The sequence below is a fragment of the Schistocerca nitens genome, chromosome 1 (genome assembly GCF_023898315.1).
Source record: "Schistocerca nitens isolate TAMUIC-IGC-003100 chromosome 1, iqSchNite1.1, whole genome shotgun sequence".
NCBI classification, from domain to species: domain Eukaryota; kingdom Metazoa; phylum Arthropoda; class Insecta; order Orthoptera; family Acrididae; genus Schistocerca; species Schistocerca nitens.
In genome coordinates, this window is record NC_064614.1 from 638,262,039 (window position 1) to 638,288,764 (window position 26,726).

The 26,726-nt window shown below is 38.6% G+C and overlaps 2 protein-coding genes and 1 non-coding gene across 4 annotated transcripts in view; 1 reads left to right on the forward strand and 2 right to left on the reverse strand.

Moving 5' to 3' along the window:
* LOC126258062 (choline transporter-like 1) overlaps positions 1-12,117 on the reverse strand; it is a 153,010-nt gene extending 140,893 nt beyond the window's left edge. Inside the window, exons 1-2 of the mRNA XM_049955612.1 lie at positions 11,952-12,117; positions 1,176-1,310 (exon numbers count right to left, since the gene is read on the reverse strand). Of these exons, the coding sequence (XP_049811569.1) occupies positions 1,176-1,295 (120 nt within the window). The 5' untranslated portion in view covers positions 1,296-1,310; positions 11,952-12,117. The remainder of the gene's footprint in view (positions 1-1,175; positions 1,311-11,951) is intronic.
* Positions 12,118-12,459: 342 nt separating this feature from the next.
* The window catches only part of LOC126258078 (E3 ubiquitin-protein ligase TRIM23-like), a 61,593-nt gene continuing 47,326 nt past the window's right edge, over positions 12,460-26,726 (forward strand). The window contains exons 1-4 of one of the 2 annotated variants that reach the window (XM_049955614.1): positions 12,460-12,594; positions 12,910-13,072; positions 13,143-13,267; positions 19,439-19,723. In XM_049955614.1, coding sequence (XP_049811571.1) covers positions 12,583-12,594; positions 12,910-13,072; positions 13,143-13,267; positions 19,439-19,723 — 585 coding nt within the window. In that variant the 5' untranslated portion in view covers positions 12,460-12,582. The other variant, XM_049955613.1, reaches the window with a different exon arrangement.
* On the reverse strand, positions 20,941-21,095 carry LOC126205079 (U12 minor spliceosomal RNA). Its single transcript, XR_007540543.1, has one exon. It is a non-coding gene; the product is annotated as a U12 minor spliceosomal RNA (small nuclear RNA).

The window sequence follows — 26,726 nt, forward strand, 5'->3', positions numbered from 1 at the left end:
TAGGACATGTTTTGAGGCATCAAGGGATCACAAATTTAGCATTGGAGGGCAGCGTGGAGGGTAAAAAGCGTAGAGGGAGACCAAGAGATGAATACACTAAGCAGATTCAGAAGGATGTAGGTTGCAGTAGGTACTGGGAGATGAAGAAGCTTGCACAGGATAGAGTAGCATGGAGAGCTGCATCTAACCAGTCTCAGGACTGAAGACCACAACAACAACAACAACAACAACAACAACAACAAACAGGGGCATGCTGAAAAGTAAAGCCTCTGAATTTTTATATGAAAACTCTTAAAGTTTTTAAAATAAAACAAACTTTATTAACAGTCCACATCTTTATAATTTATTTTCACATATTTATTTCTCAACATAGTCCCCCAATGAGAGGCCAGTTTGTTGCAACTCCCACTATAGAATGTTTGATTTTTTTTTTTAAGAGCCACAACCTCACCTCTGCTTGCACCGCTTCATCACTATCAATGTGATGTCCTCGAAAGTGTTCTTTAAGTTTTGGAAACAGATGAAAATTGGACAAAAAGTAGGGACTGTATGGAGAAAGATTGATGACAAACGATTGATGACAATCAGCCCACGACGTCAAATTGCTGCTGATGTCACAGTGCTCATGCGTGGTCTGACGTAGTCGTGCTGAAGGAGAGGGTGCTCCATGTATACAAAGTGTTCAAATTCATGCTTTGAGTTCTCTGAGGGTTTTCTCATGCACTGACACAGTTATGTTACATGCTGCCATGTTGTACACTACAATTCAGAGCCCTGTAGTGGAAGAGGATTGCAACCTCTGTCAGCAAAGTGGGAAAGTCAATGGGGTAATACACATGACATGTAATACCTCAATGGATATTGAGAACAGAATAGAAAATTCAGAGGCATTGCTTTTCAGCACACACTCATATTGTCAGTCCATAGCCCAATTCTTCTGCCATATTTCTTAAGAAGTATAGCCCCCTTTGTAAATTATCTTATGTCTGTTAAACAACAACATAGGCAGCATAAAAATACTACTCAAACCGCATTTCGGTGGGAGCTTTGCAGTATTTTTTTATGTCAACTGAATTTCTTTTACCATAATGCAGGCAAAGTGGAACAAAAAACACAGAAAATCAGATGATCCTGCTAGAAACAGCATGTTACATTATACAATAAACTTCACTTACCAGAATAAACCAAAAGGCAACATACACAGCGAGCCATAGCACATCTGTACAGCCATCTTTTCTTGTTGGTACTGTAGTCCTAGTGTTGACTTCATCATCACTACCACCACAGCAGGTCATGTTCCTTTAGCTGGCCTGTGCGAACATAAACAATGGAGTATTATAAGGGGATAAATGTGAAACAACAGGTAATGACAGACGTAAGGACATTGAGATTTAGAGTTAATGACTCGGCTCTTGCTGGATCACAAAAGACAGCTGAAATGTACAAACATACACTGAGGTGACCAAAGTCATAGGAAACCTCCTGATAACATGTCGTATTTCCTTTTGCCCAGCGTAGTGCAGCAACTGGACGTAGTATGAACTCAACAAGTCATTGAAAGTCCCCTGCAGAAATAATGAGCCATGTTGCCTTTATAGTGATCCATAATTGTAAAAGTGCTGCCAGTGCATGATTTTTTGCATGAACTGACCTCTCAATCATGTCCCATACATGTTCGATGGGATTCACGTCTGGCGATCTACGTGGCCAAATCATTTGCTTAAACTGTGCAGATTGTTCTTAAACCAATCATGAACAGTTGTGGACTGGTGACAATCCCATTGTTGTTTTGGAAACACAAAGTCCATGAACGGCTGCAAATGGTCTCCATGTAACCGAACAAAACCATTTCCACTCAACAATCAGTTCTGTTGAACCACAGAACCCATTCCATTCCATTCCATTCCATGCAAAAACAGCCCAGACCATTATGGAGCCACCACCAGCTTGCACAGTGCCTTGTTGATAACTTGGATCCATGGTTTTCTGGGGTCCACACCACACTCAAACCCCACCATCTGCTCTTAACAACTGAAATTGGGAATCATCTGAACAAGCCACAGTTTTCCAGTCATCTAGGGTTCAACCAATATGGTCATGGCCCTAGGAGAGCACTGCATACAATGTCATGCTGTTAGCAAAGGCACATGCATTGGTTGTTTGCTATCACAGCCCATTAATGCCAGATTTCACCACACTGTCCTAATGGATAAGTTCATCAAATGTCCCACATTGACTCCTGTGGTTATTTCATGCAGAGTTGTTTGCTTGTTATGCCTGACAACCGTACACAAACTTCACTGCTTTGGGTAGTTAAGTGCAGGCTGTTGGCCACTGCATTGTCCGTAGTGCGAGATAATGCCTGAAATTCGCTATTCTCGACACTCTCTTGACCACTGCATTGTCCGTAGTGCGAGATAATGCCTGAAATTTGCTATTCTCGACACTCTCTTGAAACTGTGGATCTCAGAATACTGGATTCCCTAATGATTTCGGAAATGAATTGTCCCATGCATGCAGCTCCAACTACCATTCTGCGTTCAAAGTCTTACTTCCCATCGTGCGGCCATATCACATTGGAAATATTTTCACATGAATCACCCAAGTATAAATGACAGCCCCACCAATGCACTGCCCTTTTATACTGCATTTGCATGTTATTACCACCATCTGTATATGTGCACATCGCTATCCCATGACTTTTTTCGCCTCAGTCTATGCTGAACTTGACATCTTGAGGTGTCAGATATCTTCTGTCGGATATCAGCATTGTTCAAGCACAATATTTTGACAATATGATTCATTATATTCAGTAGGTGCTACATGAGACTGCTTTTTGAGGCTACTGATCATATACATATCTTTCTGATTGTTTCAGTTATTCTATGTACTTTGGTAATCATTGTTGCCACAACAACCTCATGGTCACTGATACGAGTTTCAATGTGGACACCCAGGTCAGGTCTATTTCTTACATTAGATTCAACAAATTTCCATCACGAAAGGTATTCCTAACTATCTATTCTATGTAGTTTTCAGAGAAGACATTCAGTAATGTTTCACAGAATGTCTTATCGCACCCACCACTAACAAAACTGTAACTTTCCTAGTTAATTGTTGAACGATTTAAGACTCCACTGATGATTACAGTACAACTTCAGAACTAATGCAAAAATGAACTGAGGTCTTCTCTAAAATTTTCAGTTAATCAGGAGACGTACATCAGCAGTTCAATTTCAGCACTACAAGTTGGCAGTACCAGCAGTTTTCGTCTCAGCACTCCACACCAGCAGACATGGCCCTATCCATCCTGGTCAGCATCAGCAGCATATCAGCTGTCACACACCAGCAGCACTGCCTGCCACAACTCTAGGGTTTGTTATGTAGGTATATCAGAGACAACATCATAGGAGAGATATTGCTGTTGTATGTAGCTGTGCAGATATTCATACAAGGATATTATAATTGAATTCTGATTTTGTTAATACACAGTTATTTTTTAAAGTGTCTTCGATCACTGCTCAGTAGGAGGATACTACAAAGAGACATGCCACTGCACCCAACTGTCAGCAACACTGGTGTATCAACATATTCAACAGCAAAGTACTTGAAGAAACTGCTGTTCCCATTTGTGGGGAAGTGTATTCACCACATCCACAACTCTGAAGACTTCTTGCTATACCTCAAGCAACTACATATCACAGAATGTGATATAAAGGACAGTTTTGAAATGTTATCCCTGTACACTAGGGTGCCACTGAAAGACTCTCTGGAACTGATTGCAGAGAAATTTGATGATGCTCTGTTGGATTTTTCCAAGCATACGAGGTGGAATCCAAAATTTTATGGACTGGTACTGCCATCTGAAAAGTAGGAGTAGTAGATCTTTGCATGCTAGGTGGCGAGAGCTCCATATCTGATGAGTTAATGTGCAGAGTGGCATTCAGCTGGGAGCACGTGTTGCATGTCCACAGTAATTTCCGTAATACTCTGTGTTTGGTGTGTGGCAATTTTACGATGGATCCGCAAACAGAACAGCACGCGTGTATCAAATTCTGTGCGAATCTTCGGAAAAGTGCTATGGAGACCCTTGCAATGATTCAACAAGTGTTTGGGGGACAAAGCAACAATTGTCCCCAGCAGCCCAGGCTCTCCAAGACCCAAAAAAGTGAGAAAGTGAAAAGAAAAGTGAAGAGCATGATCATCGTTTTCTTTGATACCAAGGGAATTGTGCACAAAGAATTCGTCCCACCCAACCAAACACTGAATTCCATGTCCCACTGTGATGTTTTGTGACAGCTCCATGAAAACATGTAGTGACAATGGCCCGAAATTTGCTGTCAAGGGAACTGGCTGCTGCATCATGACAACATGCCCTGTCACACGTCCTTGCTCACCAGGATCTTTTTGGCAAAAAACAACATGGCAGTTGTACCCCACTCACCGTAATCGCCAGATTTGGCACCTTGTGACTTCATGCTATTCCCTAAACTGAAACTCAAGTTGAAAGGCCTTTGGTTCAACACTAGAGAGGATTCAAGAAGCATTGCTGGTGGTGATAAACACCCTCAAAGAATAAGACTTCCAGAAAACGTTTGAGCAGTGGCAGAAGTGCTGGGACCAGTGTGTACTTCGGGGGTGATGGTGACCATTATTCCAAAGGTAAGGTTTTCAACAGGTGGCAACACCAGTCCTGAAAATTTTGGATAGCACCTCGTATGCTGACCTGAACTTATTTTCTGTACAGAAGTCAACATTACAAACACACCGAAGGTGTTGGCACGGTCAGCCACCTTTGTCCAGAGGTTGCCAATATGTTCATGGCGAGATCCGACAAGGAAGCATTAGTGACGGCCAGGTACAAACCTTTATGCTTCTTCAGATACCTCTGTGATCTGGCCTCATGGTAGGAAGACACTCCGTTTCTGACCAGTCTTAATTCATATCACCCAAATATGAAGTTCACCACGGAACTGGAAAATGACGGCCAGCTGCTGTTTTTGGAGATACTTGCAAAAGGAGAGCAGATGCGTTGTTTGGCCACAGAGTTTATCACAAACCTACACACACTATTTATGTCTACAACCCAGCAACTGTCATCACCCAGTGCAGGAGAATTGAGTCCTGAAGATATTGGTCCACAGGGCACACTCCTTGTCACCTCAAGGTAGTTTGACAGCAGAAATAGAACACCCATGATCAGTGTTCTGCAAAAAGTGATACACGGCCAAACAGATTCAGAAGGCCCTTCAACCAGCTGCTCCATCACATGATCAAGAAAAAGAGTACGATATGAAGCAAAGACTGTCATATACCTGGCCTATGTGGGACCTATTTCCATTAAAATCTGTATGATTCCCAGGAAACATAACATCAAGTGTGTGTTTTGTCCACCTACAAAAATAAGAGGACAACTGGGAAATGTGAAAGATGACCTGGAACGGCAAAAACCTGGAATTTATAATATACATCCTGCCAATGTGGCCAATGGGCAAACCACTAGCATAGTGAACATTGGATGCAAAGAACATCAGAGGAACACCTAAGAGAGGCAGCTAGCTCAGCTATTGCCAAGCACCATCTGGAACACTATCATTCCATGAACTATGATGAAATGGGAGTTCTTACACAGATACCCCAGATAATGGAGCAGTGTTATGACACACTTTACAAGAAAAAGACGATGGAAAACCTCATGAATTGTGACACTGGGTACCAACTAGCAGATCCTGAGAGTATTCACTGGAGTTGCTGGAAATGCATCAGGGGCAGCTGCAGACTCCACAAAAGAAAGAACTGAGTGTGTGGACATGGGGACCAATCCCCAGACAGAGTACCAAGCATGCCAGACTGAAGGTGGAATGTTGTAAGGGTCTTCCAATGGGAGCGAAACACTTTTTACTGCACCGGACCAAAAACAGAACTTCAGCATGCAGTCAGGTGTACCGGACCAAAGACGCAATGCCAGCACTCGACCTGGTGCAGTGAACAGCCAATGGGCAAACCACTAGCACAGTGAACATTAGATGCAAAGAACATCAGATATTGGCCACATTGGCCACCTAAGAAAGCTTCTAGAAAGAGCAGACTGCAGAGGGAAAACCTAGAACAGCACTGGACCAAAAATGGAACGCCTGCTTGTAAACATGGGTGGTGAACCAAACAGGGAATGCTTATGGGCTATTCTAGTGTGAGGGGACTGCAAATGGAACTCCTGGAACCAACCATGAGGGCCCGTTCCACTCAACCAACAGTCTCAGGTAGCACCTAATGAAGATAACAGGTCACATGATCAAAATATTTGTGCATGAACAATGCCGACATTTGGCAGGATACTCAACATCTCAAGATGTCAACAGATTGCCGGGAAAACCTGAACAAATACATGCTGAACTTGTGAGGAGAACTGGATGGATAGGATGGAATCTTTTCTGTGAATTTATTGTAACCTAGGTTCTTCGTAAGTGTGCATTCTACTAAGTGTAGCTATCACTGGCTGCTTTATTGAGAAAAGTTATAAAAATCAAATAGCTTACTTGTTACCTTGCAGCTTATGGTAAGAGTTTTGAATATGAAATCAAAAATAATGAGTGCATCCACAATGAATTTTCACTCTGCAGCATAGAGTTTACAGGTTTGAAACTTCTTGGCAGATTAAAACTGTGGCAGGCCAGAACTCAAACTTGGGACATTTGTGTTTTGTGGAAAAGTGCTCTACCCACTGAGCTATTCAAGCAAAACTCATAGATTTACTTTTGCCAATACCCATTTTCCACAATCCAAACTTCATATAAGTTCTCCTGCATACCTTACAGTACTAGCTCTTATGGAAGAAAGGATAATGTGGAGAAATCTCTTGGCCACAGCCTATGGGTTTGCACAAACTACAGCAAAGTGGAAATTCATTCTGGAAGCAATTCTCCCTCACCGTGACTAAGCCACATCTCTGCAATATCCTTTCTTCTGGGAGTCCTCGGCCAGCAAGGTATATGGGAGAACTTCTGTGAAATTTGGAAAGAAGGAGACGAGATCCTGATGGAAATACAGCTGGGAGAGCAGGACACTGAGTGTTAGGATAGCCCAATAGGTAGAGCGCTTTCCAGTAAAAGACAACGGTCCTGTGCGAATTCCGGTCTGACGCAGTTTTATTCTGCCAGTGAGTTTGAATATGGAAAATAGTCACAAGGGAATCAGAAAAATCTATCTGGGAACACAATGGTCTAGAAACTAAAGATAATGATCGAATAGTCAATGACACCGAATATATAACAGCTTGCTTTAATACTTTCTCAATGCAGCAGAGAAATTCAGTATGGTTAGCCCACGAGAAAAAAAAGACTGCATGGCATGTGCCAATCAGTACAACAACAATTCAGAGAATTTGAGCTCACTCAAGCTTATTCCAAGGAAGTCAAGAACACGATTAATTCTCGAAAAAGCAAAAATTCTCAGGGCATTAAAAATATTTGCATGTGAAATGTTAAAGTATACACTTATGATTTAACTGTGGTAATCAGATATATATTTAATGTGTCACTTTTACAGTAGTTTCTTTCCTGGCAGATTAACTTATGCTAGTGTTAGATTCCTCTTTAAGGAAAGTACAAGGATCAATATAAATACCGACCCATTTCACTATTAAAGTTCTTTGAAAAAATTTTGGACGAGTCAAAGTACTGAAGAATTATTGAGCATATCTGCAAATGTAAGATTCTGAATCTATCACAATTTGGATTCCAAAAGGGAATGTACTATCTACCATTTCAATGGTTGTGTATTAAATTACTTTAACAACAAGATTTCATCGACTGGGATATCTTTGTAACTTGTCTAAAACATTTGACTGTGCCAATCACAACATTCTTTTAGAGAAATTTAAAGTTTATAGCTTTTGAGGTACAATGAGCACATTGTTCACTTCATATGTAACTGATGGGAAGCAGAGGGATATGTTAGACAGTTCATGCAGCACTCGTCATGAATCTTCTTTTGAGTGCCTCCATGTGCTTCAAGTCTGAGACCACTTGTGTAGTTTCTATGTATAAATGATATTCCATTTTACACTAATAACGCAGAAGTAGTACACTTTGCTGATGAAGTAAGCATCATAATCAAGCTCAGCAGAACAGCAACAACAGAAACAGTATGGCACAACTTAGTAATAAATTTAAATCCATTGCAGCTGTCATGAAATTCACATTAAGTGAAAAGTTCGTAATAATATTTCATACAGCTGCTGACAGTCAAATAATACATAGTTTTCATAAGCCGAGACAGGATTTACAATGATAAAAATGGTCTTGATTCCTTGTGGTAGTGTCATTCTCCCTTAGCAGGAATCAAGTAATGTTGTGAATGTAAAGGGATAGCTACATAAGAAGACTGCAATATAAGGAAGTGGTCAGTGACATATGGATATTTGGATCATGATTGGATAACCAAAATGGTTAAGGTGACCACTTGCAATAAGTGGGAAATCCAGGTTCAAATCCCAGCCCAGGACAAACTTCCATGTCACATTTGAGTAATACATCTAAACCCACTGCAGCTGATGTAATGAAATTTGTATTCCGCAAAAATTTTGAATATAAGAAAAAGTAGTAAATAAAATATTCAACATGGACTGTCCGATAAAATTTCAGTAAAACTGCTAGATATCCATTACTTGCTGCTATGATAGTTGGTTCAGAGTTTTCTGGCCATTCTGATGTGTAGAGATTAGATTAAATTCAGTTTTTGTTTCATACACCCAAAAAATGAGAAGATTCTCATAGATGTGGAACATGTCAGAAAGTATAACATAAAACATTTGAATATAATGCTTACTACCCTGATCATTTGTCAGGAGATTGTCAGAGTAGGTGAGTACAATGTGGTAAACTGAAGTGGCTAATATTTACAGAATTAACACCCTGTCAGAATGAAACATTGTTATGCAATATTAATAAAATTACCATATACAAAATACCTAATCTTGACTGTTGTGACTAAGAGGCTTAACAGTCTCTGTTAAGATATTCATCTACAGAGTAGAAGGAGTTGCCTACCAAAAAGTCTTTCAAACTCTGTTTAAACCGTGCTTTAACTGAAACCAAGTTTTTAATGGTTGCTGGCAGTTCCTATTGAAAATGTGTGTTCCTGAATATTGGACCCGTTTTGGACCAAGGTAAGTGATTTTAGGTCTTTATGTAGATTGTTCTTATTCCTAGTGTTGATGCTATGTATTGAGCTATTGTTTGGAAACAGATGCATTACTTGCAACAAATTTCATTAAGGAATAAATATACTGAAAAGCAGTGGTTAGAATCAAAGTTCCTTAAACAGGTTTCTACATGACGTTCTTGAATTTACACCACAAATGATTCTTATCGCAAGCTTTTGCACCTTAAAAACTTTAGCTCTGTTTGACGAATTGCCTCAGAACATCATCCCATGAATAGAATGAAAGTAAGCAAAGTATACAAGGTTTTTTTATATTTATATCTCCTACACCTGACATCATTCTTACTGCAAATACAGACCTGTTTAGGCACTTAAGCAATTCTGTGGTATGCCCTTCCCAACCGAATATATTATCGAGTTGTAATCCCAGAAATTTAACACTGTCAACCTCTTCAATCTGCATGTCTTTATATGTTATACACATGCTGGAAGGAAGTCTCTTACAGGTTCTGAACTGCTTATAGTAGGTCATCTCAAAGTTTAATGACAGTGAATTAGCTTTAAACCATTTATCAGTGTCAGTGAAAATTTGATTAGCAGCTATTTCTAAATCTGTACTTGACTTGCTATTTATTGCAATGTTTGTATCAACTGCAAACAAAACAAACTTAGTGTATGACACTGTAACTGATGAGAGGTCATTAATGTACACAAGAAAAAGCAATGGAACCTTGAGGAACTCCACATGTAATTAATTCCTAGTCAGATGAAGACTGACTGCTTACTTCACAGGTATTTCACAACTACAACTTTTGTTTCCTGTTAAATAGATACCAGTAATATTCTGTGAAACACTGATGATCTGCTTCACATGTGTAAACTGATGAAATTACTCTAAGCTACTCTATTTAAGTGCTTGCTATTGGATCCATGGTGTATTCACAAGGTGATGTGTGGGGAACCTCTTTCTAATTAAAATTAAAAGCAATGAAAAAAAGAGAAAATAAATTACACTTGATACAGTAACTTAATAGATACAGTCAGTACTGTTTGATCTGAAATAATCTGAGCTGGCAAATACTGCCAATTTAGTTAATGTATACCTTGACTTATTTCATGTTCCTGAAGGCTTCTCTTGTTGATGAGTTTTACATAACATGATGAATGGATGAATTAATGTTTGTGTGTTAAGCTATACGAATATGTTACATTTTATCCTCTGTGACAATTTATTCCTTGATTCAGTTGTGAAGCTCTATATTGTCCTACTCAAATATACCAGTAATAAGCTGTGAAACTGACGATCTGCTTCACATGTGTAATATAGAAACATCCCGAGAGCACAGAATTTATTGGTTTGTTAGATCAGTATACAACTGATCTAACATGCCAAGAAATTCTGTGTGCTCTGCTTCTAAGTGATCTGTAGCTAATTCTGCAGATTTGTAGATTTATTTAATGAAGGAGCTCTCTGGTAGTAGTGAAACTACATTCAGTCACTTGTGTAGCTAAAACAACTATACTGTAGAGCAGCCAAAATGGCAACAGAGGGGGGCTAGTTAATTCTTTATTACTAGTCTGTGTCATTTACCAGTCGTGACTGGACAGACTGCGTCAGGGTTACATATATAAGATTTGGTTACAATTTTATACAACATACAGAAAAATATTCACAGTAAGGGCAGATATAACATATTAAGACAGTATTATTTCGTCCATTCACTTTGGTCAATACTGAAAACTTCTCTGAGAGAGATATAGAAGATACTCTCCAGGTATCACTTTGGTTGGTGTATTGTATAACCAAGGGCGGTTTGTGGCATTCGGCATAGCTGGTTTCGACTATTAGTTCTTTACTTTCTGATCAGTTAACATACCTGCCAATGTTCTGTGTTAAATTCAAACCTCTCTCCAGTATCTCATTTCAGTGAGAAAATTTTGTACTGTTGAAGTATTATTACTTTTGGATGAATATGCTGAATTTGGTCACCTCTGTAGTGTTACTTGCAAGTCATAGCCCATGTACCAGTACAAAGATTCATAACAACACTGTGCTCTATGATGACTCACAAGTCCTCCAGAAGAAAGGCACAGCATCTCTACGCAAAACTTGCTGAAATAACTTTCAAAACTTCATCTTTCATACCTAGAAGTCTGGAGCTATGTAATGGACTGTTTAGAGTTTTAGTCTACTTGTGATCACCTGATTCACCTCAACTGTTTGCTCTAGATGTTTTTTCTATAGACTTAAATCAAAAAGTAAATAATAATAATAATTTAGTAATAGATAATAACTTTTCGTCTTAAAACTCAAACCTTAATTCACAACCACAAATTAAATGTATCATCAGTAAGAATATTGTTTGCATCATGATGATTCACCAGGCTACGTCAAAGATCTACTCCACAAAAATGAGACTGAAATGCAGACATAGTACTGTAGTACTAAAGTTACTTTGTTTTTATTCCCGAGAAGTTAAAGAATACGAGCGTACGAAAAGGAATACTATGAACGCGGCTTCCAGATTTAACTTCTTAAGAAAACCACTGCGTGGTCTTCGTGGTGCCTGTGAGAAGTAGAGAGATCGAGAATACTATAGGAAACGATTTATGACCATCACAAATTCTTGTTAATCGTGACAACAACATTTTAACAGAGTTAAAAGAGCGAGACATTGTGTATTAAATATTTTATGGATTCTGTGACATTCAGAAGAAACAATGGAAACTATTGTTCCCATACATATCGTTAATCCAACAACAACAAGCGATAAGATAAAGTACCTTACCACCAGTTAGCTCCAATGTTCTCCTCTCACGATCGGCTTATTCTGATGTTTACAAACAGTGGCCAACAACTGGACGCCGGCCCCCTACATGACAGTGTCGAGAGCTCGAGCCCTGTCAAAGATGTGTCAGTGTGCCACCGTAAACAATAGAAGCCTGTAGCGGATACGACGGCTGTGTAAAACCAAGTGTAGTACAGGCCTTGGCCCAAGGACGGCTCACTATCACGACTAAGGTCATTTAGGGATGTTGCTGTCGTTTGTAAATTATTTTCTTCCATACAAAATAGTGCTAACACGACGCAGAAAAATTATTCCATTTGTAATTCAACCGGTCGAAGAAACACTGCTGCTAATGATGTATAATTCCTTAAGATTAGTCATGCACTTAAGCATAATAACAAGATTAGTTAATTAGACTTCACGTGTAGTTTTCTCAAATTAGCAGTAGCAATTTGACGGTCTTCAAAATATCTCTTGGCCGCAGTGAAGATGCATAACAAATGCAGATCTAATCTATAAGTAAATCGAAAAATAACACTCATTCAATTCGCTGAAATAGTGATTATTTTATTCGTCTCCGATATTACCTAACAAATGCAGCATTGTTGTCATATGGGATATTTCCAATATTATGAGATCTTTGGTAAGTGATAACGTTGGTTGTCTTTTGTGTTTATTTACAGTTGTGGTAAATATTATGAAAGATTGTGTCGTCTGCTGCGGTGGAGTTCTTATTGTGTTGAATATGGGGATTTTTCATTGATTTTGTTTAATTATACTTACTTACGGTGACATGGCGAGTGAGATAAATCACTTTAACGCATGCACTATCATGAGATCTCAGAAGACTCCATTGAAAGCTAACGTGAGTGATTCTCTGTTTTACGGGGAAGTTGTTTGTGGGTAACAGCATGAGTATAATTTGGTACAGGTCGAAGATTGAATTTATCTTTCTCAGGTACTCGAATGCCGGGTTTGCGAGGACGTTTTCGGCTTGCAAGGAGACAAAGTACCTCGATTGTTGCATTGTGGTCATACGGTATGTCATTCTTGTCTCCTTCGCCTACCTTTGAGAGATAATGTCATACAGTGCCCGTTTGATAGACAGCCAACGCCTGTTGGTGAGTATCCTTCACTATTGTGATTATAAATTCATACTTAGAATACTTAACTATAGTTTCCAATTCACAGGAAATTCCGGAGTCTGGGGCTTAAAGAAGAACTTCGCATTGTTAGAACTGCTGGAACGACTACAAAATTCACAAGAGCGGGGAAATCTTTCATTTAATACCGATTTACTTGAGAAGGAACGTCAGGTTAGTTAAATTTTTCTGGCGTGATTTATTTGTAATGTACCACATACAGGTGTAACAGATTGTTGTTCAGTTCATTTTTTCAGTATATCAACCACAGTCAGTAGTATTCACATAGTTATTAAATACAGATTTGAGTTTTTCAACCATTTAAAAATAGGCTAACAATTTTCCAAGCCATTTCTGTACAATTAAAATTATTTTCCACTGCAGTACGCATTTGACCAAGAGAAAATTGAAACAATCCATAATTCATATTTTCTTAGTACGCGCCTTAATTTGAGTAGTAACGCTCATTGTACGTGTAGTTTTTTATTTAATATAGGGATATAAGCTACAGTTGCTACCTGGCAATGCTGAAAGGTGATCATTCAGAGAGCTCAACAACTACAGGCTCCGTTTGATTTTGGAAAATCTGAATTACCCAAGTGGCACCATGACTCCCAAGTTATTATAGGCTTTGGGCACACGTGTGTGACCACCATTATTCCTGATGGTGAAATGTACTGGATCACAGTGGTTCGGCACCTCACTGTGAACACCTTGGTCATAAGAATAGTCCAGACTTGCCAAAGTCTCAAGATGTACTGTGTACGTCCTAGTGATGAGGTAGATGGCTTTTAATGCTGAACAACCAAAACAAGCAACTTCTGATACACCTGCTTCAGCCCAGTTGTATGATGTTACTTTCTGCAATTATGTTGTCCTATTAGAGAATAGTAACATACACCCAACAGAAAGACGTCATTACTTTCCACCTCTTTAATCCATATAGCAGCAAAAGTCAAATCTGATATTTACTTATTCAACAAGGGATTATATTACAATGGTATTGGATTTGTCATAATAAAGCTATCTACTTGATAAGGTGAGCAGATAAAATATTTTCAAGTTTTACTGTAGAAGGATATTCCACAGCATTAAGTAACAGTAATACAAAGCGTATATAAGAGAACATACTTTAAAATTTTAGGCTAAATGAAATGACACAGGCTGAAATAAGATAGATCCTATGCTAAGAATGCCGTCCCATCACCTAGTCTCTGTAATCCATATGTTGACAATAACATTAAAGGCAGAAATTACATTTCAAAACAAATAACACTACTTTAAATACAATGCTTTTTGCAGATAGTATAGGCTGTACCAGCTTGTGAAAAGGACAGAAGAGTATAATTTAGATATCTTCCATGTCAAAAACTAAAGTGATGGTATTTAGAGATGTGAACCACTTATGTTCTGTATAATTACTAACAAATTGCGGAGATGTTGAGTCGCAGATTGACATTACAGAAAAACTGTCAAACAAAACTTTCAGTCAAGCAGCTCTTCATCAGAACAGAGAGCAAAAAAGCACACACACGACCACCATCTCTGGCTGCCAAGGCAGCATACAATGATAAAATGAGTACACAGCTACAGAAATTCTAGTAGGCCTACTGTATATGTGGCACACTTAAGTGGCATTTCAAAAATATCAGGTAATATACAATACTTCAGTTATAGAACATAATGGCAGTTCGCAGTCACCAACATTATTGTATGGACATTTAACTAAAAATCATATTAAAAGGATAAAAAGTGTAAAGATGTTTACATTTCGCTCTGCTACACTTATTTTTATCTGCATTTTAATTAATACTTTTCTGTCTGGTTACTTTTACCAGATAGAACTGCACACGTAAAATAAAGCTGCCAAAAACAAGTCTGTGAGGCTGGCAGTTTTCAGGGCTGCCAAGTGGGATTGCTCGAGTTAAGGTAAAAAAGATTCAAGACATGGTGAACCATATCCCTGGCCAGCTTCTCAAAGTTGTTGATATACATTCCATAGTCTTCTCTAGATATGAACAGGCAGTTTGTGCCTTGCTGGATGAAAAATGACACTTGGTGATCAGCAATACGTGAACAACTTGATATGAAGAGAAATGAAGATACCAGGAAAGAATGATACATACATATTTAATCTGAAAGAAGAAACAGTGACAAACAAAAGAAACCATCATGTGATAAGAAAGAGAGAAACCAAAACTCGAAAGTCACTTATGAAGTATAAACCAAAACAAGGGAGAAAGAAACTTTGAAGGTCAAAGAAGACAAGGGCAAAGCAAAACACTAGAGTGCGGAGCAAACCAGAGGTGGTTTAATATTTTTTTTTTTTTGTTTTTGTTGGTGATAATATTTTGTGCCACCACCAGGATTTGAACCAAATATCTCCACATTGAGTGCCATTGTGCTATTATACATCAGCAATCTCAACTACTGTGTCATGCTTTCAGTGTAGGGTATACTCTTATTTACTTATCACGTGAGGTCAGTAGGTATTCAAGAACCTCATTAACCAACTCTCCATCCTTTTGTCCTGCTTGTGGGCATAATTGTACAAAATTGTCTTAGTAGATCTAATTCAAGCTTGCCCAGGAGTTTAAGTTTACAGAGTGCCCCTAAATATGGAAGGTTTGTGCTTTAACATTTCTGCACTAATGTTGACTGTCCATTTTTCTCTACTACATTTGCTTTTATCTGCACTGTAATGAATACTTTCCTGTCTGGATCTCTTCACCAAACATAACAGTTCTTGTAAGATAAGTTTGCCAAGGAGATTCTGTTAAGCTGTCGGCTTACATTATAGGTTAGTGGGGTTGTCTGAACAAAAGAAATAAGGAGTCAAAACATGGTGAACAATATCACTGGCCAAATTCTCAAAGATGCTAAGATATGTTCCATAGTCCTCTCTAGATTTTTAACAGTCAGTTTGTATCTTGTTGACTGAAGAGTGACACTTGGTAATCAGGGTGTCCCTTACTGGATGAAGAATGACTCTTGGTAATCATGAATAAGTGAGCAGAGAGTTTACTGTTCGGGGATATGCCATCTGGAGGACCCTTGTCACATATTGAGTTGGGCTGCAAGTATGTAGTAGCCCACTGATATGCAGTTAATGAGAGCTTAAGAAAGTACTGTTGGGAGTTCTCAAATTCAATAAATCAATCACCCAGATCCTTACAAGCACAGTAGTTTGTAGGGTGGTCCTTATCACATAGGCACCACGTCATCCATAATGTCCATATCAAAACAGATATGCTTTGGAACAACACTTGAGACACCTCAGACAGTGGTTGAATATTTTGTGAGAGCTATCAATACAAGAAACCAAATTTCCTTGCCATCAACAGCTATAAAAGGGCACCCATTGATTTCTGTTCTGTTAACAACTAGCAGCTTTATTGTTCCTATTCTTCATATCTAATTGAATCAGCACTTTCCGAGGCTCACAAGACAAAATAGTAATCATCCCTTTAAAGGATATACCGATGGCTTTGGAGCACTGTAGATGATGAAAACTGGTATCAAGAAGTCACATCACTTGCCACCACTGATGTAAATCGTGATGGTTGTGTGTACACTGATAGCCAGAACATTATGGCCACCTGCCTAATAGCTTATCAGGGTTCCGACAGTTTATTGGTAGGTTGGCAGAGGTATGTAGCATTAGATATCTGTTCACAAGTCATTATGTAATTCGTATAAATAACGGACCACTGATTAGCGTATGCGGTGATGGCTCCTGATAGTGACCCAGATGAGTTCCATAGTGTTTACATCAGGCAAATTTAGTTCCTAAGACATCAACAAGAGTTCACTGTAATACTCCTCAAACTACTGCAGTATGCTCTGGCTCTGAGACACAGACAGTTATACTACTGAAAGATGACATCTCCTTGGCAGAAGACATCAAGCATGAAGGAATGCAGACTTTCACAGCCGTCAGTATGTCATCAATTACTACCCTGATAACTTCGTTGTTGAGCACTCGCAAGCACCAAAACACACACACACACACACAGTCAGTTACTACCACAGGTCCCATGCAAATACAGGAAAATATCTCCCATAGCATTTTACTTCACCCACCACCATACATCCATGAGGAGCTGTACATTTCGAGCCACCATTCACCTCCATTACTGCATTCATGGAGATGACCATGAACATAGTGTAGCAAAAATGTGGTTCACCCAAAGAGCTGACACACTTCCATTGATCTATGGTTGAATCCCAATGGTCACATGCTCACTGCAATCGTAATTGATGATGTCATTGGATTGACATTTGAACATGTAGGGGTGTTCTGCTGTGGAGCTCCATATTCAACAATGTACAATGAACGATGTGCTCTGAAACAATTGTGCTTGCAGCAGCATTGTGCTCTTTTATTAAAGATGCGACAGATCACAGTGTCTCCTAGCTTACAGAGCAAACAAGCCTCCGAACCCCAAATTCTGTGCCGAGTCATGGACATCCAACCATTTAGCACCTAGTGGTTGTTTCATTGTCCTTCTACCTCTTTCCACAGATGCTCACGACAATAGCAAGTGAACATTCGACCAGCTTCACCATTTTCAAGGCGCTCATTCACAGTCTTTGCATAATAATAACCTACCCTTTGTCAAAGTCACATATCTCAGTGGATTTCCCCATTTGCAGCCCCCTATCTTTGCTAGGCTGATCCCCCATTTGTATGCAGCACCACCAGGTGGCATCCAATTTCATGGTGGGAAATTGTCATACTGTTTTAGCTTATCAGTGTATGTTGTAATCATTTATAGGGAATTGGCAGAGTAACATGTTTCAACATGTTTGAATATGACCATGACTTCAGCATGAATGAAGTTGGCAGATTTGTTGGCATATCAACATGGACTGTTCATTATGTCAGAAGGTATAGTGTACTACTTGTAGACATATAATATGGCATAAGAGCAGTGTTTGTAAAATATGCTAATGGACAAGGGCTGTGGACAAGTGTCACCTTTCATGAAGGGCAGTTTGCCTCAAATGCAACAGGAATTGCCGCTGCTAGTAAATGGAGGTCCAACTCAACCATTTCCCAAGCAAGCATTCAGTGAAGATTTGGAGTCAAGCACCTCACAAAGAGCTATTCTTCACAGTGGCACATAAAGCTTTACATCTTCAGTTGTCGAAACAACACAGAAACTGAACTGTGGTAGGCTTTTTACCACACTATTGTAATGAGACCATCTCATCAGCATTTGTTCTGCAGTCATTTGCTATACAGCCAACTGACTGTGTTACCTGTTAGATGCTCCCATGCCAAAGATTGGACCGTTCTGAAAGTCTGAAAGGTGGCAAAAAGCTGCGTGTGCACATCCTCAGGGCATGCTGTGTTATGATCTCCACTTGGACAGTTCCAATGACCTTAGGCACACCCAGTAGCCATCATGTACTCACACCATTCTTCATCCGTAGGAATGGCTTTTTTTACTGGAAATAAGCTCACATAAAGATGAAATTTTGCTCAACATATCCCACAAGAACGAAAATACTTAAGTATCAGTGTGGTAGTATTCTGTCGAGGTGTTGATGGTGTACCACTTTCCATTCCCATCAGCGTATGTGGAAACCATTTGTACGAGAGTAATAGCACCAAGTGGTATGAAGTAAGATTTTCATGTAATGATAGCTGTTTACAAAACTGTAGCATGATGCGTCTTAGAATATTACCCTGGTTAAATCAAATATGTGATATTGAAAATGTATTAAGAAAGGAATAGCATACATATTCTAGTTGCCTGATGTCATTTTAGTGTGTTCCAGGTGTGATGAAAGCTTGAGAAGATTGTGTGTTGGTTTTGACACATTAACACTCTTTAAAGAATGTTATTCAAGGAATTGAGAATATTGTGTCAAATATTCATAGCCATACACATTATGTACCTTCTCTGGTTGGAAAGAGAAAACAATAGAGTAGTATTGGAACTGTGAGATGTAACCTGATCCCTTAGACATCAGAGCATCGAGACGAGCGTTAAAAGTGCCCACACTGTATATGAAGTAAAGACATTTGAGCTATCTTTACATGTATTCACTGTTTGCATTATAATAAGAAATTGGCAGGTTCGTTAATTTCATTTTCCTTTACAGCTATACATGCAACAAAGCTGGTGCTGCTGTACTGTTCAATCATAACATTAAGCTAACATACTTGTTGTACTATATTTCACAGTGTTATCTGAAAACTCAACATTTATAAGACCTACTTATACGTGGAATGTATTTCTGAAGTAAAACTATTACATGACTGATCATTTATATGTATTTTTCAGTGTTTATGAGCTGTGTCTTTCATATAAAGTCTTGCTTCTTGCTTTGCAGTTATCAGTTAGTTGTGATGAGAATGAACAGCATGTTGCTGTGCTGTACTGCACAATTTGCACCACACACCTCTGTGAAGAATGTGCAGAGCAAACACATGCAACCCGCACTTTGGCAAGACACAAGCGTGTGCCACTTTCTGAGAAACCACCTGAGCATCCAAAATGTCCGTCCCATCCATCGCATATTGCTGAGTTTGCATGCCTTGAGCCTGGGTGTCAGGCCATCCCAGGCCCACTTATGTGCTTTATTTGCATAGATTATGGACGCCATAAAGACCACAAGGTGAGTGTGACATCTTCAAGTCATCATTTCACTTTAGAGAGAGTATTAATTTTGCATGCCACAGCAAGCTTCTGGTTCATGGAAAGTTGTTACTTTTTGGAACTCCTTACTGAAATCTACTTCTTGTGTTGCATTCTTGGATTCCATGAAAATTTCCAGATGTATATTGTAGATAACATTTAGTTTTAAGTAGAGGCACCCTTTGCCTGAATTGTATGGTACTCATAATCATTTAATATGCTGTGATAATTAAAGTAACAAAAGAAAACAGCATTGTCATAAAGTGTTTGTAGTACTTTTCAGACCTGAATATCCGACAGAATTTAAACGCTTTGAATTTTCTCACAAACTAGTCTAATGTTGCAGTGATAATTGTGTTGTTTTTATTAGCATAACCTACCACTCTTTCACCATTGGCAATGTTTGCTAACTTAAAAAAAATTCCAAGTTGCACTGCGATTTGGAATCCATGTTAAACGGCGAGTCCACCTGTAACTGGCTGTTTAAGTCAGTGCTAAGGTCAGACAAAAGTAGGGGCACAGATTGCTATATGCACAAAATAAGTTGTCAACTCAGTGCGGTGACGGGTTGAGGAGTGGCTGTAAGGGCATTTCCCATCAGCCACTGCCCCAAGTGTCAACTTAGTTTGCACTTATAGTAGATGTAGATTTTCTCCTGAGATACAGCACAAGGAAAAGTGTTACATTCAGAAAAGAGAGAGGAAAGCAACTCGTATTACTTTTGTTGTTGGGTGACGAAAATTAAACACAATTTCTTACCAATAAATATGAGAACTTGTTAAGATACTACATATTAAGCACCTGACATACCAACAGTGCCAGTTTGTAGTTGGTACTTACTATATATAGTATAATCGAATGAAAATATAATAATTTATATGAGATTTTATACATATTTTTATGTCAGGGAGGCAACATTCAAGTGCACACAAAAATCTAGTCACCTACATAGACTGAAGAGAAAGCATTGCAAACTGGAGGTACAATGTTCCAGATTACTCTCCCCCTGAGCCATTTAGTATTTTTAATTGTGAGAATAGTGACAAAGACTGGGTATACTCCTACTAGATAATAGCCATGTGTGGCTTTATTTTAATTGCTGTCTAATGAGTGCAATAGATTACATAAACAATGCTGTCTGCCGTGCCGTCTGTTAGTAGAGCTTATTTCTATAGCTGTTTTTTTAATTAAATTGTTGAGGTAGATCGCTGTCACCCGAGCAATCTGTAAAAGTAGACAGGCTGCTCAAGGGGACGACCTGAACCTCGTCAAAAATTATTGGTGCTAGTTTGGCTAGCGGAGCCAAGCGTCACCAAGGCTCTATATTTTCCTTACTCATTAGTTTAAGGCACGGTTAGTACGCTCTTAGAGTAGGCAGATATAATGTCCGAGGAAACATGTAGTACAGAGAACCGATGTCACAATAATTAAAATTCGTTGAGATTTCCCATAAATGTAATTGTAATCAAATCCGCATACTTCCTTAGCGTAAAGAGTCAAAATAGTACTATTATATTTGCAAAACATCATACACAAATAATTGAGAAATGTGAAATTCCGCGGAGTTCAATGGTGCTGCCATCTAGCGGAAGCACGTATAACTCCTTTCGTCTGGTTCTCCAATATGTAGTTTCCATTGAAGAAAAGACCCATTCCAGTCTTCTCGTTGCAATGGCCAGCTGCGTGTGTTTAAATAGTTCTAAACATTCTTCAATAGTAGGGTATATACCAGCAAAGATTAATTCTTATAAGAACACGCCAAACAAATAAGCGTTTCAGATAGCATGTTGGTTGAACCTCGCAATCAGTTTGCGCGTGCTGCTTTCCGTCTTGGGAATTGCGTGATTGCCGTGACAGGACATTTGTTTCGTATTGAGAATTAAACAGATAATCTTAAAGCTCCCAGAGACAACACAATGTGGAAAATGTATGAAATGGAAGTATAGTATTGGTAGTACACGACGAAGGCAGACTAATAGCTAAATGTGGCAAGAATAAAGAGGAAGACTTTAGACGATACTTTTTCTACATACCAGTTCAAAAGTTCCGTGTGACAGCATGTTGCATACAGAGAACTGAGGAGAAGGATGAAGTGCAGATGAAATAAGAGTAAAACGGAATCACGGTTTCGTCGTATTTCAGGAATGGGTTTCAAATTTGCAGTAACTGCAACATTGATCGTTCCGTACATGAATTATTACTTTTGCAGTGAAAATACCAATTAGAAGCATCTTGTCAAGTCAGATGATTTCGGAATTTTGCTTCATGAACTACAGACGGTGAAACAAGTTTTTCTTAGCCCAAAAGTCCGAACTTGTACCGATAAGAGAGTAGCTATATTCGAGGTGAACCATTGTTTCATTAGCCGAAAATTTAGTGGCAGTGAATGAATAACTAATATAATGTTACTTTCTGGGAGAATGATTTATAGATGTTTAATTCTACCCTGCCCAGAACTGCGATAATATTTTCGCTCATAATAGTGACGGAATTGTATGTTGTTAACTGGCGAAATATAGTCGCCTCCCGTTAAGCAGTGAGTCCGAAGCTGAAATCTTGCGCAAAACTTCGTGACCATAGAATTAACTCCCCGTTATTCGAAAATATTTCTGTCTGTGACACTTAGTTCCGACACTGGTAATTGAATTCTTTTATTCACACAGCTTAATCACTAAGGAATATGCTATCCAAACTGCCCATATAACATTACAAATTGATAACGAAACAAAACCCCTATTCTCACGATTAGCAGAACAGCTTTCCTTTTTTTAAAAAAAATCTACCAGTGCCCTTCGCCCTGATTTAGTCAAGGGTGTGTTACTTGTAATTTGTGCATTACACCCAGTCTCAGTTATCAAAAAATCTGATATTGAGTGCTTGGATTTCAGAAAATATACATCTGCACTGTTATTTTGTTACATCTGAACTTCCTTTGCATTGTTGCGCACTAAGATGTTATAAATAAAAATTAGTATATGTAATATTATTTTTATTTGATTGGGATGCATATTGTCACAGTAACTGAGTGTCAGTTATAGGAAATGCTTAATAATGAGTCCTGTGAGGTGAAGAGGAGTTAGAGGAGTTCTCAGTTGGTATCAGTCACATTAGACACTGAAACCATTCTGTGAAATAAATGTATAACATTGCCTTTTATTTTCTTGGGGGCAAAAAAAAAAAAAATTACCATAGAGGACATGACTGAGAAGAACCTACAGAATGACTTCATTTATTCACGAGTAGTTCCAATAATACTCTCGGATTCTAGTCAGTGTAAACCTGTCACTCCATGTGAATGTGGCCTGTCGTATGTGGTTCAGACTAATCAGATAATTAAGGAAAGATGCAAAGAACATTAATAACACACTTGACTACAACTACTAAGCAAACCAGCTGTTGCTGAGCACTGCCTCAGATATAATCAGGAAATGAAATTTTGTGGGACACCGTAATTAACCCTTAAGTTTTCGATGAGTGTGCTCTTTGCAGCTTTTACACCGCAATTAGTATTACATTTTTATCCTTAGGAAAAATATTTTTTATGTAATTGCTGGCTGCATTATAATCAAGAAAACACAGCATGACATTACATGGCTCTATACAAATAATCTTTTATTTATTCCTTGCCTTCACTATTAACTATCATTGTCATTATAAGGTGCCAATATTATTTGTTTCCTTCATGGGTTTTTGTAATTATATCACTTTATTGCACTGATTCACATGAAAAGAAAGTGCAAGAGAACAAATTAGGAAATGGAGTGCTCATAAACTCCCACTCCTGTTTATGATTATGAATAAATTAGTCAACTTCCATCTGCAGCTCATTTTCACATTGCAAAAACTTTGTGGCTGTGACAATATGTTTCTTTCTTGTAATATTTCTTGCATTTTACACATTCTCTTTTTATTCTGTTGTTTTTATGCCTGCGACATATGTAACAAATTCCATACTTTGTGAGTACCTTGGTCTGCTCTTTTTTGTGCCTATACTTGGTCAAGAAGGCATAAATATCTTGGGAAGTATTTGAAGTAACACTCATTGATTCAAATGTTCTTCCATCAAGCCAAGAACAAGATGTTAAAAAAAGATTCATCTTCTTTCTTTAGTACCAATGTCGTTGAATTTGAAAGTAATGTTTGCATTTATCCCAGTAATATCTAGGTGTCTGTAGAAAATTGCAAGTGGCCATTTTTGCATAATTTTGGAAGTGCTGTTTGATGAGCACATATGTTCTAGTGTCTACTCCTTTGGTAAATTTCAGTCCAGATTCACTCTCAATTTCTTAGTCTCTTGACGTTTTACATTTGTACTGTGCATTGTTGATAAAAAAATCACAGTTTTGTTCTTTTTGGGAACAGTTGCGGCCATACAAAAATCCTCTTGAAATCCAAAGAGGCATGATTATTTTATTTAATTTTATTCATGATTCCTGAGGAAGTCAGTCCTTTGCTGAGGGGATTTTCAACCAGATGGCAGTTACTGTAGTAATTATCAGTTGTACGATTTCTGATTGTTTTCTCAGTTGGTATCACTGATGTTTGTACAATGTCATCAAGCTCGTTAGACTTCACTTAGGGCCCTGGCACCTGCTTGTTACAGTAAATTTCAAAGTTTAGAGTATAAAATGTTTTGGCATCACACAAGGCATAAATCTTGATCCCATATTTTGCAGGCTTATTAGGGTTGTACTGAGTGATCAAGACACTTGTCAACAAATTCTTGACCTGAGCCTCAAATAGGTGCTAGTTTATCGCTTTGTTTTCTCTCATTCTGGTTGCCCAGGTCATTAAACATAAGTGCTCGAAGCAGAAAGTGAAAGGCGTATAGCTGAAGAGAGCTCACTAAACAATCATTCATGTGCTATCTGAATCTAACAGTTCTCAGCAACTTGTGTATCCTCCTTTTTTATATGTATTAGATATAGTGCACAAAAATAGCCTTTATCTCTGGTTTTGCGGTGTCTGCAGTATTGTTCTCAGAAATACTGAACCTCAGTTCTTTTACGATTTTGAATGGGTCAGTTTGTATTTTCCACAATGTTGTCATCATCTCATCAATAAGAAATAGGTGAAACACGTCAATTTCTTTTTCTGTAATTTTAGCACTTCTTTTGGACCTGGAAAAACTTTTAGGATATTCTTGAATTTGATTTTAGAAGAAGGAGGAAGTGGTCCATACATCCAAAGAGATTTTTCTTCTTTTCCTATGTAAGAATGGTAATCATCTGCTTGTTGTCACTCCTTTCCAGCCATGTGGACATCTGTTCCCTCTGTTGATTGTTCAAAGTCACTACTGTGTTTTTTGTCTTCAATTACTTCCTCTTCCAACTCGAATTCACATGAATCCAACAATTCTGATAATTCTTCTTCTGAAAATTCTTGTAATACTTCCTCATAGTCTTCATGATGTACCATTTCACAGTGTCTCTAAAATGCCTACTTTTTCTCCATTTCCACACTATTATGAGACTTAATGAAACCCGTTTGTAAAAGTACCAGAACATATTGTTGCAAAATTATATCAGATATTTTTACAATAATGAAAATTGATATGAGAACTTTGATACAGTATGAATATTCATTACATACTAAAATAAAGGAAAAGCTATTCAGAATCATGCAACACCCAGAATTGTCTTGGTCTTGAATGTATCAATCAGCTACTTCGACAAGACCATGACTTCCTAAAATCATGCACACCCAGTATTATCCTGGTCTTGAGTGTATCAGTCAGGCCATGACTTCCTAAAAACATACAACCTGAAATGAAATCCATTCTGTCCGAGTTTTTGCCCACCATACCTAAAATAACTTTTTGTCGCCCTCCCAATCTCCACAACACCCTTGCCAGACCCTATGCTCCTTCTGTGCCCATCTCCCTACCCTATGGCTCCTACCCCTTTGACTGTCCCTGCTGGTAGACTTGCCCTATGCACCCTTCTACCACCACGTATTCCAAACCTGTAACTGGCAAAACATATACTATCAAAGGGAGAGGCACCTGTGAAACGGCATGTCATATACCAGCTGTTATGTAAACGCTGTTCAGTCTTTTACATCAGTATGACTACCACCAAATTATCAGTAGGGATGAATGGGCATAGGCATAGGCATAGGGTGCACATTGGCAACAGGCAATATCGTGTTGCAGAGCATGCTCTACAATGTGACAATCATGACCATGGTGCCTGTTTCACCACACGTGCCATCTGGATTCTTCCTCCACACACCAGTTTCTCAGAACTCCACAGGTGGGAACCAGCACTACAACATGTCCTTGATTCTCGCCACCCACCTGACCTTAATTTATGATAATTCCTTCCATCTCAGCATTTGTTGACAGTAACTACTCCTTTCTTTACTCCATTTTAGTTTTCAACATCTTTCATTTTCTGACTTGTCTATTTTTCAACGACTGCCCTCCCACCTCTGTTACATACGATGCACTTAGCTTTTCTCTTTTATTAACTCTTCCACGATGTTTTAGTAGTAATCTTTATTGTACATATTACGCAGTCTTCTACCTTTAAGCTCTCAGGTTTTCAAATCTTGTCTGGTGCAGTCCCCAATCAGTCTTTCCTTCTCATCCCATCCGGTAAGTCTCCCCTACCTGGGATTCAGGGTGACTTTTCTGAAATGTACCCCTTCCCCTAAAGCTCTCCAGTCTCCTTCATCCCTCTCCCTTCCCATTCAACTCTTCTGCCAGAAGAAGGAGCCACTGGCTTCGAAAGCCTGTAAACATTAAATACGTGTGTGTGTGTGTGTGTGTGTGTGTGTGTGTGTGTGTGTGTGTGTGTGTGTGTGTGTGTGTTTTCCCCTGCTGCCAATTGGTGAGTGGATTTTTTTTATCTATCCATTTCTATTATATTATCAATAACTGATTATTTTCGTTGCCATAAAATAAAAGAAAGATTGCCTTGAAGCAAAAGAAACTTGCAAGTATAGAAAATACTTACATCGCAAGGCACATGGCAGCAAAA